The sequence below is a fragment of the Phyllobates terribilis genome, unplaced genomic scaffold, assembly GCF_046119375.1.
Source record: "Phyllobates terribilis strain yellow unplaced genomic scaffold, ASM4611937v1 Scaffold_7__3_contigs__length_470593459, whole genome shotgun sequence".
Classification (NCBI taxonomy): Eukaryota; Metazoa; Chordata; class Amphibia; order Anura; family Dendrobatidae; genus Phyllobates; species Phyllobates terribilis.
In genome coordinates, this window is record NW_027362767.1 from 323,394,165 (window position 1) to 323,414,615 (window position 20,451).

The window sequence follows — 20,451 nt, forward strand, 5'->3', positions numbered from 1 at the left end:
CCATTTTCCAAGATCATGTGCAAAAAAACAAAATGATTTCAATAAGTATGTATATTTTGTACAGATTCTTTAAACAATGATTTTTGTTTGTCTCAAAAGTTACAAGCCCATTGTGGACTTCATTGACTCCCAGTTTGAGGCATATTTACAAGAAGAACTCAAGATTAAGAGAGTTCTTCATAATTACCATGACTCTCGTATACACGCTTGTCTCTACTTTATTGCGCCTACCGGACACTCTTTGAAATCTATTGACCTGGTCACAATGAAGAAACTGGACAGTAAGGTTGGTAATGCAATTATCTGATCATTACAATAAACCAGTATGTAAGGAACAGGATTAATATCTATAGTGCAGCTGGCAAAACAGATTTATTCGTTATTAAAAATCCCCTCCGTTCTCAACAAACGAGGAATTTTGAATTTTATAGTTTACTGCTCATTAGCTAGGTTATTTGCTTTTGCTGAAGTCTACCAGAGGTAGCCGGTTTCCTAGGCAAGGAGTGCAGGGCTTGCTAGCTCTTTGTAATAGAGCTTGCAGGCACTGCCCTGAAACTGGTTGTATTGCTGGATGCAGCCAACTTCAATGCCCCAGTAATCTTCTGATGCCGCAGAGGCAAAGCTGCCCGTCTTCTAGCTTTGGAGAGCGCACAGTTCAGGCCAGCGACTCAACCATACGCTGCCTGAACACTGTCAGTCTAAACCCAGGAGACAGGGGTTTGGGCACTCACATTTAAGCAGATTAGAAAACCCCTTTAATTGCAGTGTGTGATCCCGCTTAGAATTAATTACTTTTATAAAAAATAAATCCTGTGTGGGTCGACCATAGTATCTATGTTCTGGTTGCCAATAACAGATGTCTCACAGTTGCTAGTGAACCAATTTTTTTTTTTGTCTTAAGGAAAAATTGGACCTCACCATACATACATTCAGCAGAAGCAAAAATTGCCAGTGCTGCCTGAGTTTCTTTCATTTTTCCAGTACAACATCCTGGAATTTTTTTTTGTGGTTGTCAAACTTCATGGACTCAACTTTCCGACAAGTGCATATTCTTGCTTCGGCTGAAACCTAGTCCTATAAATAATGTTAAATTATTCATGATATTTAGACAAGTCTGATCCTGATGGCTTTTGTTTTGACTTACAGAGGTTTTTCTTTTTCCTTTTTAGGTCAATATTATTCCAGTTATTGCAAAGTCAGATGCCGTTTCAAAGAGTGAGCTGACAAAATTCAAGATTAAAATCACAAGTGAGCTGGTTAGTAATGGCGTGCAGATCTACCAGTTCCCAACAGATGATGAAACCGTGGCCGAAATAAATGGAACAATGAATGTAAGCATCAGTCATATATTACACTTGCTCCATAGAACTGCTGTGGCGGGCTCACTTACCGATTTCTTTGGCAGGCTCACTTACCATTTGCTGTTGTTGGAAGCACAGAAGAAGCCAAAATAGGCAACAAAATGATGAAGGTTCGGCAGTATCCATGGGGAACTGTACAAGGTAATTTACAATGCAGGGTGATGACCTTGACTGGTTTTAGAAACCCTTTTTTTTTTTTAGATAATGACTAGTGATGATCGAGTATGTACTGTTAACTCTTTCGGCGAGCATGCTCGGGTGCTCGCCGAGTATCTTCAGTGTGCTCGGCCATTATGTTTTAGTCACTCCGTGCGTATGATTTTCAACTGACAGCTTTAATACATGTGAGGAATGCCTAAGAAACAGGCATTCCTCACATGTATCAAAGCTGTCAAACAGTTGCAAATCGTGCGCACGGCATCACTCAAACGTAACCGCCGAGCACGCTGAAGATACTCGGAAAACACCCGAGCATACTCGCTCATCGCTAATAATGACATCAATTTCCTTTTTGGCTAGTTGAGAATGAGACACATTGCGATTTTGTCAAGTTGAGAGAAATGCTTATACGAGTGAACATGGAAGATCTACGGGAGCAAACGCACACACGTCATTATGAGTTATACCGAAGGTGCAAGCTGGAAGAAATGGGGTTCAAGGACACTGACCCTGACAGCAAACCGTTCAGGTATTTGTTAATTGTGGGACAGGTTGACTGTAAATTGTCTCAAATATGACTTTTTATTTTATTTTCAGAATTTGATTGTTTACGCTGTACAACACAATTAGCAAAATTATTATCCTTTAGCTAAAAGCTTTTAGAATTTAAGAAGTTCTTATATCAACCATTACTATTTAGGTATATAGTCGTTCTCTACTAGGCTAGGACCTCTTGGACCAGCCAAAAAAAGGATCTTGTATGAGTGAAAGAAAACTTGCCATAAAATTTTAAAGATAAACTCTCATCTCTGAGATTCACGCAGCTGAACCCAGGGCAGCACGAATCGGACACAGGCTGCTTTATTTATTTTACTCACTTATATAGCGCCATCATATTCTGCTGCGCTTTACAGAGATCTCCACTGTCCCCTTTGGGGCTCAAAATCTAGATTCCTATCAGTAGGTCTTTGAAATGTGGGAGGAAACCGGAGAACCCGGAGGAAACCTATGCAAATATGGGGAGAACATACAAACTCCTTGTAGATGTTGTCCTTGGCGGAATTGAAACCAAGGTCCCCAGCGCTGCAAAGCTGCAGTGCTAACCTCAATGTCTGATTCATGCTGTCCATGGTACAAGCAGCATGAATCCCATGACAGATTCCTTTTAAATCAAATGCATAATATCAAATTATTGCTTTCAAAGTCAAGTTGGAAAACCAGAAATCATAAACTGACCTGCACATAGTTGGATTGGAATACATATAAAAGTACACCATAGCTGTTGGAATTAATTGGAGTATTTCCAAGTGACGAGACCTCAGAGTGTTTGAACTCTTCAGTAGAAAAAGCGCATGCATATTGATAAGTGTATGTAGTTCTACCAAGACGCATGCACCAAAAACACTTTTACTGCTGTATTTAGCTTGCAGGAAACATATGAAGCAAAAAGGAACGAATTTCTGGGGGAGCTACAGAAGAAAGAAGAAGAAATGAGACAGATGTTTGTGCAAAGGGTAAAAGAGAAGGAGGCGGAACTAAAGGAAGCCGAAAAAGAGGTACTAATTTTATTTTCATTTTTTTATGATTCTAGACTTTCTACATCCTTTATTACTTTACTTATACTATAATATACTTTACTATAAAGACTAATTACTGATTTAGTTCTAGAAAAGGAACGCCAAGCAGAAATCTCAACACTTGCTCCCTCTGTTTGACCTATTTTTCCAGTTAAAACTGACAACTATGAAAGACATTTTGTGTGTTCCAGGAAGTCTGCCCCCTTAGTCTGCCCCCTTAGTCTGCCCCCTTAGTCTGCCCCCTTAGTCTGCCCCCTTAGTCTGCCCCCTTAGTCTGCCCCCTTAGTCTGCCCCCTTAGTCTGCCCCCTTAGTCTGCCCCCTTAGTCTGCCCCCTTAGTCTGCCCCCTTAGCCCTTTTCCCCATACGCACTGTTCTGTGTGTCAGCTATAAGAACACTGGCTGCAGCAGATCTCTTCCCTGTCTGCAGTAGGACACACAAATCAATAAACTCAGCCTAGTACTGTCCTCAACAATACCATGGCTGAAAATAGGAGAGGTCATCTGTGTCTCCTGCAGGATTTCTATAGCATTTTTTTTTTTTTTAAGAAACTTGCAGAAAATCTTGTAGACTGACTGTGCAGCGATCCTTCTAGTTAGAACGGTTATTGTTATACAATTGATGTAAGTTGTACGACCATAGTAATTTGCAGCACCAATGTATTCTGCTTACTTTTATCATAAATAAATAGATTTAGTACCGGCCTACTGCTGATGCCACAGCACATGTAAGATACGATTTGGGTTATTTTAAGATGTAGCTATGATTTAGAAAACCAATCACTGGCAGGTTATTTAATCACACTTCATTAGCATAAGGTTATCTCTAGTGTAAAATTAATTTTTTTTGTCTTATTTCTAGTGCATATTAGGATTTTAAGAAGATTATTATTTTTTTTTAGGATTGCATTTGATTGTGTGAATAAAAAGAATGACTAAATTCCCACAGTATCCAGGGACACTCCTAACTCCCACCATGCTTCTCTTGGCTTCAATCATTTAATAACATCTTGATATATCTCTTTTTGTCTGCATACGAGTATAAATCTCGTCCATTATAAGTTGTCCGATTCTATTTCACATCAGCTGCTTCAATATGAACGTTGGTCCTTTTCAGGCTTCTGTGTCAAAATGTTACCAGTGTGTCTATATAGTAAGAACCTACATGCTTGGACCGGATGTAAACCTCTATATGACCACTAAATCTCGTTACGCCCGGTGTTCAATCTATGCATTTACTGTAAAACACAGATTTCATACAAGATTTCCACATAAAGTGCGCACCACTAAAGAATGACTTCAATCGATAAAGTAGGGAAATGGAGATGATGATGTTGTGATATAACTTTTGTTCTTAATAGTATCAAAACATTGACTTGTTCAGTTTAAAATGATTTAAAATCACATGGTTTTGATTACATGAAATGGAGATGCGTGAGATCCATTGTAGGGAGCTAGCCAGCTTCCCCTTATTTATGCATATCCATCATTTTAATTTAAATATGGTTATAGTGTCTGTGTGAAGGTGCAGAGCCGCTGATTGAGTTCAGCGCTGGTAATAAAGATATGACAACCAGCGACTCTGCATGGACACTACAGCCACCGCTCTGTATGACAGCTGACAATGACATTATGTGAGCATGGCTGAAGTGTCCGTACAGAGCCGCTGCTGGAGCGCTGTTGGGATATGACAAAGTGGTCAGCGTGGAAATTGAGAGAGGTGTAACGGTGCACTGAGCTCTTGGCTACGCCAAGGGTGCACTGAGCTCTTGGCTACGCCAAGGGTGCACTGAGCTCTTGGCTACGCCAAGGGTGCACTGAGCTCTTGGCGACGCCAAGGGTGCACTGAGCTCTTGGCCACGCCAAGGGTGCACTGAGCTCTTGGCCACGCCAAGGTGCACCAAAGCATACTAAGTAGTTTAGGGTTTTTTATGGCAATTAAACCACTGTATAAGAGCTTACATTTTTTATTTTTTTTGCTGGGGGCGGTGGGTGGCAAACTTCTTGTGTTTAGATGTTAGGTACTATATAACCCTATTCCTCGCCTCTGAATAGAAATGAACCGCACAGGTATCAGTGATGTACAGCTACCGGGCATCTTCCTCCCGTTCGGGGCGGTCTATTGTAAGCGGCCCACGTGGTGACGGAGACTGCTAAGCACTACAATGAATAATGAGCACCCCGTTCCTGCATCGTTCTTGCACCTCAGCAAACAGATTAGAGCAGCAGTTATTGCTGCGTCTCCATTTGGTTTATGCTTCTGCTATGATTTATTGCGATGTGTGCGATGCTATTGCCTTTTTTTAGTGATGCCCCTCAATTATGCTGACCCATCATATGCATCTGGGCTAGGACCCGTGGCTCATTTGGCTGAGTAAATACAGGCCAATATAAAAGTAGTAGCGGTAGGCAGCAGATACTGGTTTGCTGAACCTTGAGTCTGACCATTGCATTGTAGAGGTACTCATAATGGTGAGGTTAAAAATTCTATTAGAAGAAAAAAAAATTGTTTATTTAATTACTTTCATGCATCCAAACAAAGATGTCATATACGTTAGCTGCCAGACAGATGAGCGTCATCTCCTTACCGCCCTTCATGCACGTGTGCTTGGTTCTGCATGTGTTTTCAGTAGAGAGAGTAAGCTGCCTGACGCCTTTTGTTTGCAGCTTATCTACCAGGGAAAGAAAGATTGGGCATTGAAATTCGACATGCCCGATCCCTCTACAGGTATGTTTACACTGTTTTTTTTTCCCTGTGGGTTTGGAGTCGGTTCGCTATGAAATCAGTCTGAAAAAACACTAATAAAAATGCTAAAAAAAAAAACATATTTTTTAATGTAAAGATGACTTGCTGTTCATATGACCAGGCTTTTGAGCGTTTTTTTAACCGCTTCAGGGTCCAAAGACCCCAAACAGTTAAATCTCACCTAACAATTCTTTAGTCGACTTCCACTTTGAAAAAGCTCTATTCTTCAAAGTCCGAAGTCTTTTCTTTATTGTTAAATTAATAAAGTAAAAAAAAAGTAAAATGCCAGTACAAGAAATGCCTCAAATGCTCGATAAATGGTTAAAAATACATGAGAAACCACCAGAAAAATGTAAAATTAAAAAAGTTGCTTCAGACTTGCTGAACACCAGAAAAAGGCTATTTTTCCTGAAAACGTCTCCTTGAGAAACAGACGATTTTGGACTCCTGAAAAGAAAGTTGTAGAAACTTACCCCAAGGCCCCCATTCACATTAGAATGTTTTATAAAATAGTCAGGTCCACATGACTCTTGTATGTCCGCATTGAAACAAAAAAGCGTAAATTATCAAAGAAATATTGTCTAAGTAATATTTGCCTTTGTTAAAGCTTCATGAGAAGTTTGACCGTCTGAAAAAACTACATCAAGACGAGAAGAAAAAGCTAGAAGACAAAAAGAAAAGTTTGGAAGATGAGGTAAATGAATTTAAGAAACGGAAGACGGCAACAGAATTGCTTCAGTCGCAGGCACAACAAGCAGGAGGATCACAGACCCTAAAACGAGAAAAGGAGAGAAAAAAGTAAGTAAAGCCCCCACAGTGCAGCCCAGGAGATGTGGCCGATTCTGCTACCACTGGTATAAAGTGTATAGTACAGAAGGGAATCTGACATTTGCATAGTTTGTACAGTGTGATGACGAAGGTTCAGTAGGGTAACCTGCATTACTGTATACAATTGCACATATCCTATATGATGGGTTATCAAATGAGTAACTCGCCTCTGACATAGTTGATGTGTAAACTTACTCATGTATAGTATATAAATGTGGACAAGTATTTATAGGTTCCACATCTGTTTTTTTAAAGCATTTTGCACAGCTTCCAGCCATGTTCTCAGCTTGTTTTTTGTTTTAAAGGGACGATCTCCATGTTCATAATTGGTTACAAATTGTAAAGTGTTTGTAAAAGCTAGGAACGTTGCAATTTATTTATTAAACCTCTTCTCCATTCTCAAGAACAGAGGGGATTGTTAATTCTCTAGTGTATAGCTCATTGTTTAGGTCATCAGCCAGTGGCGGGTCTTACTGGGCAATGAGCACCCACTTACAATCTGTTTGCTATGCAGCTTGTAAATGCTACTGTGAAACTGGCCAGATTGCTGGTATCGCCCAGCGCCAGTGTCTCAGTGCTACTCCTGAGGTGCAGAGGCCAAGTGTCTGCCAGCAGCATGGGAGACCATACCGCTAGTCTGAACCGTAGATCTCCGGAAGTGCACTGAAAACAAGGGAGGCCGAGGAGTAACCCTGCGCTCCTGATGACAGATCTTACACCCCTTTATCTGTCGTAGTGTTTCAGGACAAATGATAGATGGCTGCAATGAAGCAGCCTTTTCCTGTTGTCATGTCTGTGGTTTGGGCAGCATGGCTAACCTGACGGATTTCTTTCGTACATTATGTAAGAAATTTAACCCCTTCACCCCCAGGCCATTTTTGTTTTTTGCTCCCCCTTCTTCCAAGAGCCATAACTTTTTTTTTTTTTGGTCAATTTGGCCATGTGAGGGCTTATTTTTTGCAGGACAAGTTGTACTTTTGAATGGCATCATTGGCTTTACCATATCGTGTACGGGAAAATGAGAAAAAAATTCCAAGTTTGGTGAAATGTGAAAAAAAAAAGTGCAATTCTACAGTTGTGTTTTTTTTTTTTTGTTTAACGTACCATGTTCACTATATTGTAAAACTGACCTGCCATTATTATTCTCCAAGGTCATTACGAGTTCGTAGACACCAAACATATATAGGTTCTTTTTTCGTTAAGTGATGAAAACAAAATCCAGTTTGTTAAAAAGAAAAAAAAAAAGTCGCCATTTTTCAGGATCTGGGGCCGGGTGAGGGCTTATTTTTTGTCCGCCGAGCTGACATTTTTATCGATACCATTTTGGGATAGATAACATGTTTTGATCTCCCATTATTGCATTTTATTGCAATGTTGCAGCGATTAAAAAAAAAAAAGTAATTCTGGCATTTTTGATTTTTTTTTTTTTTCTTGTTCTGCAGTTTACCGATCTGATAAATTATTTTTTTTTATATTGATAGATCGGGTGATTCTGAATGCAGCGATACCCAATATGTGTAAACTTGACTTTTTTATTGTTTTATTTTGAATGGGGTGAAAGGGGGGTGATTTTAAACTTTTTATATATTTTTTTTAATATTTAATTATTTTTTTTTTTTACTTTTCACATGCTTCAATAGTCTCCATGGGAGACTAGAAGCACAGATATCGCCTGTGTGTAGCAGAAATGCTCACTTGCTATGAGCTCCAACAAGTGGACAGCGCTCATAGCATTCTGGCAATGTAAACCACAGGTGTCTCCTGCAGACCCAGGGTTGTTATGCCAGCCCATCGGCAACCCGCAGTCATATGACACGGGGCCAACTTATGACGTCCTTCCGCCGCGGCCATGTTTAAATGCTGCTGTCAAAGATTGACAGCGGCATTTAACATGTTAACAGCTGTTAGGGGCACATGACAGCTGTACAGATCAGCTGTCATGTGCTCGGAAAGGTGCGGGCTCATCGCCGGAGCCTGCGCCAAAGGGAGAGACGGCACATGTCAGAAAGGGGTAAGGTGCTTATATGCTTTCTCTAGCTGCCTACTGAAACAGAGTGCTCCTTTTCCACCTGTTCCTTCCAACCGCCCATACACTTGAACACGCTGGCTTTCTGCCATTGGATAATTCATCCTCAAGTCTTGTTGTTAGCTGTGCGGTGCTATTAGCATCAGGTGATAGGATACCCGATCAAAGTGATATAAAATGTCAGATCAGACATGCAACTTGCCAGTAGATAGCAGTAAATGGTGGAAGGGATGCACAATGATTCTCATTGGCCATTTACACACTTATACCACATTCTGAGCCTCTCTTGCTATATAAAGTGCTGCCTGAAGAGGCTAGAATATTTGGTTTTTAAGGTCCACCTTACAAAAGCTTTACATGTTTTCCAGCTTAAACAAGCCCTCCTCCTCCTATCAAAGTTTTTATCCTCTTAATTTATTGCAATCACCATATTATATATCACTGTGTACTTACAATTGCTTATTTTGCCTTTCTACCCAGTGAATTCTGCTCTTTTCCATTAGGCATATGTCCTCATGTGATTAAAAACAGACTAGCTGAATCCTCCTAAGCTCTACGTAGAAGCAGGAAGTGTCTTTTCCCTCCATGAGTCATCTTTAGAACTACAATTCTACATCACTGCAAAATCCCTGACAGGAGGGAGGAGCAACTGGATCAGGAATTGGAGAGGAAGTAGATCTCTGGGCTGCCCGGGACTTTGCAGTGATGTAGAATTGTAGTTCTAATAATGACTCAAGCAGAGAAGAGACCTCCTGTTTTTACATAGAGCTTAGAAGGATTTTGCTAGTCAATTTTTAATCACATGATGTCATAGACCTAATGGAAAAGAGAATAACTTGGTAGAAAGGCAAAATGAGCGATTGTAAGTGCACAGTGCTATATAATATGATGACTGCAATATATTAAGAGGATGAAAACTTTGATGGGAGGAGGAGTGCTTCTTTAATGAAATTGTAGTTAAATCTGCCCAAATAAGTGGGTTATGCAAGGTACTAATGTACTAGACATCTGAAAAGTGCTTCATTGTCTTAAAGTCTATCTGGTTCCAGCACGGCCTCAATTTAGTTGTTTATTCCCCAGGACAGTGTTTTTTGTATCAGCACGTGATTGGATCTTTTGAGTGAAGGCTTTCGGATAACTGCTCCTTTCATTGGCTAAGCCAGCCTCCTTCACACTCTATAGGTATAGGCTGTGGCAGAGAAATGGGCTGGTACAGCTACTATAATGAGCAGTCAGCCCATCCCTTTAACACACAGCTCCTAGTCAGATAGCGACACAGGAAGCTCTCTCCTGTGTGGGACACAAACTGGAAAAGGATCTGAAGACTTGGCACCTGTCAGATGTTAAGTGCAGTATATCAGCAAGTTGCTTAAGGGTATGTGCCCACGATGCAGATTTGAAGCAGAAATTTCCTGAGCATTTTTCCCTCTCCCTGGCAGAAAAAATCCATGCGTTTTTACATGCGGTTTTCCAAGCGATTTTGAGCATCACTCAAATGCATTTGGGAAAGGGCTTCACAATATAAGTTGGTCACACAATCTAAATCCATGCAACTGGCATGGATTTATATTGTGTGACCAACTTATGAGGAGAGTTCTGCTTTCAAATGGTGCATCTAACGTAAAAAGAAAAAAATAACCTTATACTCGCCTCTCCAGTGGCCCCCGGTCTCCTCCCGGCGGCGATCCTCTCTCCTCGGCTTCTCGTGGTGTACCGGCAGGACCTGCGGTGACGTCATTTAGTCAGCTGATGGTCTCGTGACCATCACCTGACCGCTAAAGTCATCAACTGACATCACCGCAGGTCCTGTCAGTACACCGCGGGTCGCCGAGGAGAGAGGATCGCTGCCGGGAGGAGACCGGGGGCCGCCGGAGAGGTGAGTATGAATGATTTTTTTTTTTTTACTTTATAACTTGCAGGTATGATGGTACCTGGGTCGGATGAGAGTCTCCTCTTCTCCAGACCCGGGTACTATCTGCGCATTGAACCGCATAATATCTGCATTCATACCTGTATACATGCGGATGTTATGTGGTTAAATGCAAGTCAATGGGCGCAATTTCGCTTCAAAATTGCGCCCAAATTGGTAGTGCTGCGTATTTTTCCGCAATGATAATCCGCAGTTGAAATTTTCGCAGCATGTGCACAGCACATGCGGATTATTATTGGGAAACATGGCAGACAACTTAACAAGCGATTTTTAATGCGTTTCCACGGCGGAAATGCCGCCGTGGAAACGCATTAAATCCGCATCGTGGGCACACAGCCTAATTTACTAATTTCAGCAGATTTGTTATCTAAAATATTTTTTAAGCAGGAAAGCCTTTTTTAAATGATATTTCAATTATTTTTTATTGCCATTGTTTGCAACTGTATTCATTACAATCTTCATTCTACTTTCTGCAGCATAAACTTGAAGTGAAACAAGATTACAGTACAAATGTTGTAGCTTTTTTTATTTCTAATGCATACTCTCTTATTTTTACAATTTTATTGGATTCTTTGTATGTATTTTTGTGTTATTGCAAAAGTGTGCTGGGTTTTCTCCCCCTCCATTCTGGATTTCGAATGGCTGCACAGATGGGCCGTGCAGATGCGATGGCCAGACCGTACATCTGCTGCTGCTTTTTACTGAAGGAAATGAGTTTTGGTGGGAAGATTACACAGAGTGTCGCAAATCGCACTTCATTTCAATTGAATATATAAAGCTCTAACTTATTGCAGTTTTGTAAACTTGGATACCATCCTTACCCAACTGGAAAAGAGACAGCATAACCTATTTCTGTTTGTAACGAGGATCCCCACCCATAATCCTTTATTCTTGAATATATTGTATGCACAATTTACATTGTGAAGTGTTAAGTACTATGTGTCGGATTAAAATAGCCATACACCTGCTAACAAATGCTGGCGAGCGGCCTCTTTTTTGGCTATCAATGGATCCTCCCAAAAACTAAAGAATAGGCCCGGTTTCGCGGCTCTGTCCAGATGTATGGCATAGATGCATGTTCATAGTATTCTAGGTCCTGTTTAATGCCTTATGTAGTGACTGAGCCTGGACCAGTCTGTGTGTCGAAACGCATTGCAGGACCGATCTCAGTTCAGCTGCATACGGAAATTTGAAGAATCCAAGCAAATTTTGCAAAAATATGTGTAGGTAACTGTAAAGACATGATTTTTTTTTTTTTTTTAGATTTTTAAAAAAGCTATAAAACATATTGAAATGTAATGTGATTGGAGGACCTGACACCCTTTAAAGCTAGCTATAGATTTCAGTAATTGTCAGCTGAAAGATTTGCATGTTTCATCTTCCCCATTAATATGCTTCAAAGGTCCCAAGCCCATGTTCTGCTTGGCTTCAGTAGCAAATGTCTAATACACAATGAATGGAGTTGCTTCATGTGTGTGCAATTATTTTTCTATTAATTTGCTACCCCAGCTAGGAAGAAAAGGTGCTTGGCCTCATTTTAGGGATTTTGGGACCCTCAAATAACAGACAAATATTCCCTTTCATGTGGACACAATTTTTCAAAAGACACCAACACTCTTCACTAGCAATAACATTCTGAGCTGCAAAATATTGTCATGTCCAGAGAATATCCAAAATCCATAGAGGAGCTCTACAGCACTTTAAATCTAAAAGCTAACGCCCAGTCTGTTCTGTTTGCAGACTGACCGGGTATTTTTTCAAAATCTTCTCCTGTAGTGTGGAAAGGAGGGGTAAATGTGCAGATACTGGTAATCACAGATTGGCAGCATCTTAGACTGCTAGATCAGCTGCCGAGCTGTGATTGGCAGTGTCTGGGTAGGAGAGGTGAAGGCGCACATTCCCCTGAGAAGACTATGAAGAAACACCCAGTTGGTCTACAAGCAGAGATTTCACATACTGCGCTCCAAAATCGACAAATGTAAATATCTCTGCAATGTAGCACAAAACGGGAAAATTCATCAGAATCACGGCGCTGCTCAGGGATTTTTATAAAGTATTTAAGTTAATTTTTTTAAACAAGTGACAGGTCATTTTTAACATTGTATATGAAGAGAATGTCGAAGATATTTAGTTGCAACATTTCAAACATTACTGTTTTTTGTCAAATATTATTTATCACGTAATTTAAGGGATACATGTCATTTGTGGGAAAATACTTTTTTATTCAGCCTGAACCAGCTAAAAAAATTCAAACTGTCAAAGTACAGCAGCCAAGTGTCTGGCATCCCCCGTTAGCTTGTCTGGCATCCCCCGTTAGCTTGTCTGGCATCCCCCGTTAGCTTGTCTGGCATCCCCCGTTAGCTTGTCTGGCATCCCCCTTTAGCTTGTCTTTCCTTTTCAATCTGGAATGCGATTGGCTGTACAGTGTATAGAACATTTTCGTTTGTTCATGGTAGCTTGTTACATCTCATTTTCATGATTGTCAGATGAACAAAGTAGATTAACTGCTAATCTCAAAGGGGTTTTCTAAGCTTTTAAAAATACAAAATGGTACCTACATATGGAAATAGATATTCTTCATTTCAAACATCATTTTTTGTAGACTTGCTGTTAGTCGGATTAACAATGTAAAGGACGGTAGTTCCCATGATTGCTCATGCCTCATTTACAGTTGCCTGCATGCCCCTTTAGTACAAAATGTAAGGTAGTGCTGTAATTACTTCCTGTCTTCCCACACAACACTGATCTGCTTCTGACACTGCAGAATCTGCTGCCTAGCATGTGAAACACAATCCAAGATGATACAGAAATAGGTGCGCACTAGAAATAAAAGACTTGTGATATAAGTCCTGTACATCAATGAGGAGGAGGAAGAAATGCATCTTAAGTGTTAGAGATGTTACATGAGAATAAATACACACCCAGCATGGGCATGTGAGTTCATGTGAGAGTGGCTTACAGAAGCATCTCACTCTTGTTGGCAAAAAACATGTGCACACCATTTTTAAACCCCTTTAATTGTAAATGACCCTTAGTTGTATTTGTTTAGTGCATGCAATTGTCTACTTTGTTTTGTTTATTCATATATCCATGTAACATTTTTTTTCTATTAACATTTCACATTTCCATTTGTACTTCTGTGCTGTTTTTACAGTTAATTCTGCTGTTTGCTGCATGACGCATGACTCTGGTAAGCTACTGTAAAACAAGTCAAGGTGGGGAATTCATTACTTGATGTAAGTGCCTGATATTTTAGAAGCTTGGGCAGCAGAGTATGTTCCAAGGCCATTTGCATATATAGTGTTCATTTTAATTTTCAAGACTGACCATTTCTTTACAGTAATAATACTGGAAGGAAATGGGATCTGCTTGGTAAGAGATTAGGGAATGGTCTGCTTGTACTCCCTGAACCAACGGAAGTACTGCACTTGCTTGTGTAGATGGGTATCACATAGGAGGTAGTGCAGTTAGAATTGCTCTTGTCTTATCTTTATTATATCACCATAAAGTAATATATACAATTTGTTTTAAGCATTTCAGTGCATGTAGATAACTAATTACACACTTTAATGTAGTATTTTGGAGAGGTTCCTTCACCAGGAATCTTAGCTGAGCCCGTGGCCTGGCCAGTTAGCATTGCACATGTGGACACATAAGGTTTTTGTCTTTCCCATTCTCTTTTTACAGAGTTGTCTCACATTGCATGAGGACCACGATGCAGTAACGTCTTAGCCCACAATTGACCTTTGACTTACCGGACAGATGCTGGCTCCAGCATCCAGCATTGGTCTAAAACAGCAGCGACCAGATCTGGCTCCTTTTGCTGATGCTTAACCACTAAAATGCTGTCTCATTGACAGCAATATTTAAATGACTGTTTGGCAGTGTGCGACAGTCTCTCATCGTCACTAACACAACGCGATCATTGGGAGCTGATGGGTTACCTTGGGCCAGGTTTCATAGTAGAGCATCACTTACAGTATATACTGCAATACTCTAGTATATAGCATGATATTATCGATTCATCACAGGTTCTAGAACTTTAAAAGTGACTAAACAATAAAGTGGAAATTAAAAAAAGTTGCTTAGAAATGTAAAAGTTTAAATTCCCCCCCCCCCCCAAAAAAAAAAAAAAATCAATACAAAGTGATCAAAATGTTATATAAAACCCATATAAGCTTGGTAGCGCTGTAATCATAATGACTTGCAAAATCAATCAGGTCAGTTTTGCTGCATACTGAATGCCGTAAAATCAAGCCCCAAAAAAACGATAGTGGAATTGCATTTTTTCACCATTCCAGCCCCCTTGCCGGGTTTTTTTTTAATACTTTTCAGTACATTATGATAAAATGAATGGTGTCATTCAAAACCGCAACTCATCCCACAAAAAAAATAAGCTTAAGCTCTGATATGGCTATGTCAATGGAAAAATAACATTGTGGCCCTTGAAAGAAGAGGAGGAAAAAACGAAAGCACAAAAATTAAAAATCGCCTGGTCTTGAGAGGGTGAAGATGGCAACAAAATCACAACTAAATATTCCTTGGTAACTTTGATTTATATCTTGCTGGGACATCATTTTATATGAAACAAACCTTTGTTATATACAGTAGATTGTTGGGTAGGAAAGTGGCTGTCTCCAATTCCGTTTCAATTCAATCTCCTCAGTTCAGAGCCCTTTTCAGTCCCCTTTAAAATCCATCCACAGCAATACAATAAATAACAATCTAGATCCAAGATGAATTCAATAACCAGTAAAGACCAGTGGATGGATATTTGCTTGGTGTGTTCCTTTGTCCTAATGGTGATATTCTAGCAAGAAACTCAACCTTTGCTGTTTTTCCTTCTCTGAAAGCATAATTGTGCTTTTTACCGATGGAAATTTTTATTTTTTTTTTTTTAACTTGTCCACTAGTCCACCACTTTGCTCTTTGTGGACAACATTTTTGACAGTACTACGAAACACAAATCATCCATGGACAGAGTGTGTTTAGTAATACTTTTAGTTATTCTGTGTTTAATAATTGTAATGTAAATTACTTTTTGGAGATTTGTTTTCATTTTACTTTCCTGTTGCATTGTATACATTTCGGAAATGGAGGGTGAGGAGGTGCAGGAACTGCTGTAGAAGGTGGGGGAAACCCTGATTGAGCCAGGTCCCACAATCCTCAGCATCGGGAGCGCGTTTTCCGTCCCAGGGTCCAACTGGGTCCCGGCTTCCACAATGTTCACCCAGTGTGCCATCATGGAAATGTAGCAGCATGTAGAACAGGGGAAGAGGCAGTGGTGTCACCCGCAGACACTGTTTTTGGACCCTGGCGTTTAGCCCAACTAGTCGGGTGCTTTGCTGTCATGTGCCTGAGCATGCCGATGGTGGTAAGGTTGGTTGTTTTGCTGCCTCTGCAGACACTGGCCTGGCAGGTGGTGCAAATGGCCTTTTTTGGATTAACTGGACAGTCTTTAAAAAAGTGTCGGACTCGGGAACACCTAACCCTTGGCCTGGCAACTTCCACCGTGTTTGTGTTCTGCGGAACAGTTGCCCACCTTGTGTCTCTGGCCTCCCCACTGCCTCTTCCTGCCTGTTGTGGTGCTGCGGATCCCTCCCCCACTGCACTGCTGTCCTCGCTCTGCATGTCGCCTTACCAGGTCGGGTCAGTGACTTCATAGTCTTCCACTTCCGCACCCTGGTCCTCCTCCTGACTTACTGACTTAACAACATCACTCGTTGGCAATTGTGTCTCATCATCATCCACCTCTTGCGACAGTAATTGCAGTTTCCCACCGTCGCCTTCGCGTGACCGTGGCTGCTACAATATTTGGGCATCGCTACATGCGTTCTCCTCTTGACTCGCTTGAAGCTTGCCGGGTGAGAGGCCCGAATCTACAAATGGAAATGTAAACAGCTCTTCGGAGTGTCCAAGTGTGGGATCAGTTGTGTTCGGGCACTCGGCATGGTGGGAGGAAGGAGGATCAGGGTGAGGAATATGTGGTCCAGAATCACATCTACTGAGACTTGACCGCGTGGAAGACAAGAGTGGTGGTGGCTAAGTGACTGGAAGCATTATCTGCTATCCAACCAACAACCTTTTGACACTGCTCTGGGTTCAAGAGTGGTGTTCCATGCTCCCCTTAAAAGTGGGACAGGAAGCTAGGTCGACGTGATGTGTCTGTTTGTTGTGCCCATGGCCTCAGCGCTTACCCATCAGCCTTATATCCACTTTCCCATCCCTTACCACATGCCTTCCCATTTTAAATTACATATATTTCCCTGCTGAAAAAACTTTATAGGATTAGTATTGCAAAAAATGTGCCCACCTCAGATGGACTTGTTACATTGCAGTAGCAATATAATGATGCTATTACTAACCAATCAAGTTTGGCTGTATGCTTTTAGCGCACAACTGGCGCAGTTTAAATGACGTATAATATTTTTGATGCTGAGAAAACTTTGCAGGATTTGTATCGCAGGAAATTTAGCACACCTCAGATGGACTTTTTTCACTTCTTGCACTATGTAGCGATGCTACTGCAACCAGGTCTGCCTGTATGCTTTTAATGCACCAATGGAGCACCATAAATGGTGCATTATATTTTTCACAATTTGCAAGATTAAGAGCAAAAAGAATATTAGTAGCCCTGGGAAGGGCTATTGATATGAGTTGCAGCAGAAATGACGTGCAATGACCCCTATCCTGCCTTGCGCTAACCCCCCCGGCACAATCTCTCCCTAAGTGCTGCTAATTAATATTAGTATTAATATTGATTATAATGAGCCCTAATAATGGCTGTTGTTGCAGTTGAAAGAAATAAAAGTGGTGTTGAATTTCTGCCTATACACAGCTAAAACTCTGTCCCTCGCTCAGCAGCAACTCTCCCTGCTCTGCCTGTTTCCGTTGGTAGACTGTGATGAGTATAGGGTCCTGGGTCTTATATAGACCTGATGACGCTGTGCAGCCAGCCAATCACTGTAACGCCACAACCAACATGGCTACGGCATTACAATGACATGCAGGCAATCCCTGCATGTTTATTGGCTGCCTAGTATGCGCCACACACGCGGGGCGAGGACTCGAGCTCCCGCCGAGCAACCCAGAAATACTCGCTGAGTAACGAGCATCTTGAGCACTGTGATGCTTGGACGAGTGACGAGCATGCTCGCTCATCACTAGTAGTTCTCTTCTATGCGGTTTTCTTAATTCCTATTTATTTCTACTGGAGTTACAATATCTGTGTAGCTCAGCTGTTTCCGTCGCTCCACCTACTATGGCTGGCGCATGAATGACGTTATTCAGGTCTCTGCTATAAAAGGCTGAGATGGGAATGACCCCTTAACCCTGTCCCAGGTTGCCATGTAATATTACCATTAAAGCTATGTAATCAGAGAGCATTTCTTAGTTGCAGCTTCTTTTGCTTGCACAAAAAACATGTCTGTTTTTCCTTTCCACTAGATGCATATGCACGTTGTTTTTCCTGCAGATTGTGCTTTCCAAGAAAACTACAGTAAGGGCTGAATGCCTATGTAAAGCTTCCTTCTGCTGCCTGCTTTGGAAATGTCTATGGGACAATCAGCTATTGTCGCACACAAAGGAGAGGAAGGAAATGGGGGAAAAAGAAAATAAGCTTTAAGTGAAATAAGATGGCGTATTATGGGAAATTATTATTGACGACAGGCCAATAGCAAACATTCCTGAAGAGTAGGATTGCTGCTCATTGTTCTCTGTGTAGAGTGTGGCTTAGTGTAATACATAATGCTCGTTATTGCTGTCTGTAACTAACTAGTCCTGGTGAACACTCATTCATGATGTAGACTATGTTGTACAAGCGTATCCAACCACCACTAAGAAGAAGAAAGCCGGGAGGCTGAGGAGAGGAGCGCTCTAGAAGAAAAGATGCCACTTTTAGTTTCAGGGGGCTGTGTAGTGAAAATGGTGCAAACGGGGTTCACAGTACATAACATACTGAGGCTGGATTCAAGCATCCATGTTTTTCAGTTAAAGTGCAGACTGCAATGCACGGACCGACCACAGATCTCAATCCTTCCCGACATCCTTCTGGGCATATATCAGGCTGTCCAGTTCACGTCAGGAGACCACGGCCAATTTGTTGATTGTGGTCCATACTCGGACTGCAACACACAAGTGTGTAAATCCGGCCTTATAGAAGGTTGTGTTTGAAAGTTTCTAAGGTGGAGAAGAGTTTGACTAGTTGGGGTAGCAAATTCCAAAGTACATGGGAAGCACGGAGGACGTTTTAGAGACCGTTCTGTGAGCAGCAGACAAAAGTGGAGAAGAGATCTTATGAGAACCAGACTTTGTGCCAGGAGGTAGAGGGAAATCGGGTCAGAAATGTATGGAGGGGATGGGTTATGGGTGCATTGTAAAGTCATTATTAATGTGTTGAACTGAATTCTTTGTGCCGTAGAAAAGAATCCATAGTCTGCCGGTACCCTGGTGCGCCTGCCGGTGCCCTTGCAAGCCTAATTTACATATCAATAACAGCTGATTTTCACCACAGCAGATGGTGCTGTAATAAGCATCTTTTACGATGTTTTACATTGCCCTATCCCACACTACCTCTGCTTGTGGAAGGGTAATGTTACCGATAGGTTCCTTTTTAACCTCAGGGATGTTGGGGGAATTTCCAAATAACTTCTAATACTCAGTTATGTGTTTAAAGACAAAAATGGAATTTATGATCTGCTGCAACACCTGAAAATAAGAATATATTAACCACTGCTACTTCAATGTGCACGCCAAATGTGTTGTAAGAGGCCACCTTGTGGTAGATCTGTGTGACTGCAGGTATAACACGTGCACACTGCAATTCCCAATAGGCATTTTTTCTCTTTATCATAAAGTAGTTTCTTTAAAAATCCAGTTAAGCCATCTTTCCATTGCCTGCTTTCTGTGCTAACTATTAAGATTTGATTTGGATCATGAGATCAATAACTTATTTTATTTCTGTTTTGTTCACAGTTCTGGTTTCCTGTAATTCATATCCCTTTGGCACATTTGCATTGATCCACCTCCCTCCTTCATGTTCTTTCACCATATCATCTGTTCCCAAACCATCCCCACCTTTTTCTTTTGCATGAATTCTTGGTTGCTTGTAGAAGACTTCATTTCATGAGTTGTACAAGGACTGGCATGAACACATTACTTGTTTTCCTCATTATGTTGTATTGCATGTACTGCTAATAAATCCATTTTAATCATTCTCCACTGACATCCAGACCTTCCATCTACCTTAAAAATCCCACTAAAATATTTGCTGTATTTTTGTTTTGTCTTCTGACTGTTTTCTAAAATACTTATATTTTCTGGTCAGGAATCTTTCTATGCTCAAAAATGAACTGTGGTTCAATAGAAACATAGTAAATTGTGCAGCAAAAAGTCACAGTTGTCACTAGTTCATTATTTAGTTTGCTTTGTGCATTACAAATCGTGCAAATAAATTCTACTACGTCTTCCACTCGTGTCACTGAAACCTTTCCTAAACTTGGATTTTGATATTTAAAATGCATGTGCATTATTGCATTTTTTTTTTTATTTTTCCAATACATTTGAAATTGATTAAAGAGAATCTGTCTCCCAGAGAAATACTATTCATGTGCACATATAGGCATAATCTGCAGGCAAATGGCATTTAATCGTGTTTGGCAAGTTTAAAGGTGCAGCAGGATACAGTGAGAAAATGACGTTGGTCTCCCTGCAGCCCCTCGTTTGCAGTCATCGGGGCGGAGTAAGGAACAGTCAGAGCTTTCTATGCTGTGACGGGGCTGTGATCACGCCCTAGCACATTGATTGACAGTCTTCTCTGCAGCGTGTG

The 20,451-nt window shown here is 41.0% G+C and overlaps 1 protein-coding gene across 7 annotated transcripts in view; it reads left to right on the top strand.

Annotated features, from left to right (window-relative positions):
• SEPTIN6 (septin 6) overlaps positions 1–20,451 on the top strand; it is a 67,791-nt gene that overhangs the window by 34,922 nt on the left and 12,418 nt on the right. For 5 of the 7 annotated variants that reach the window (XM_073641159.1, XM_073641158.1, XM_073641155.1 and 2 more), the window contains 6 exons: positions 100–286; positions 1,170–1,331; positions 1,406–1,502; positions 1,881–2,049; positions 2,944–3,076; positions 6,449–6,639. In XM_073641159.1, the coding sequence (XP_073497260.1) occupies positions 100–286; positions 1,170–1,331; positions 1,406–1,502; positions 1,881–2,049; positions 2,944–3,076; positions 6,449–6,639 (939 nt within the window). Of the gene's footprint in view, positions 1–99; positions 287–1,169; positions 1,332–1,405; positions 1,503–1,880; positions 2,050–2,943; positions 3,077–6,448; positions 6,640–13,779; positions 13,816–19,598; positions 19,840–20,451 lie in introns of those variants that run through there. The other 2 variants (XM_073641161.1, XM_073641157.1) reach the window with 2 other exon arrangements.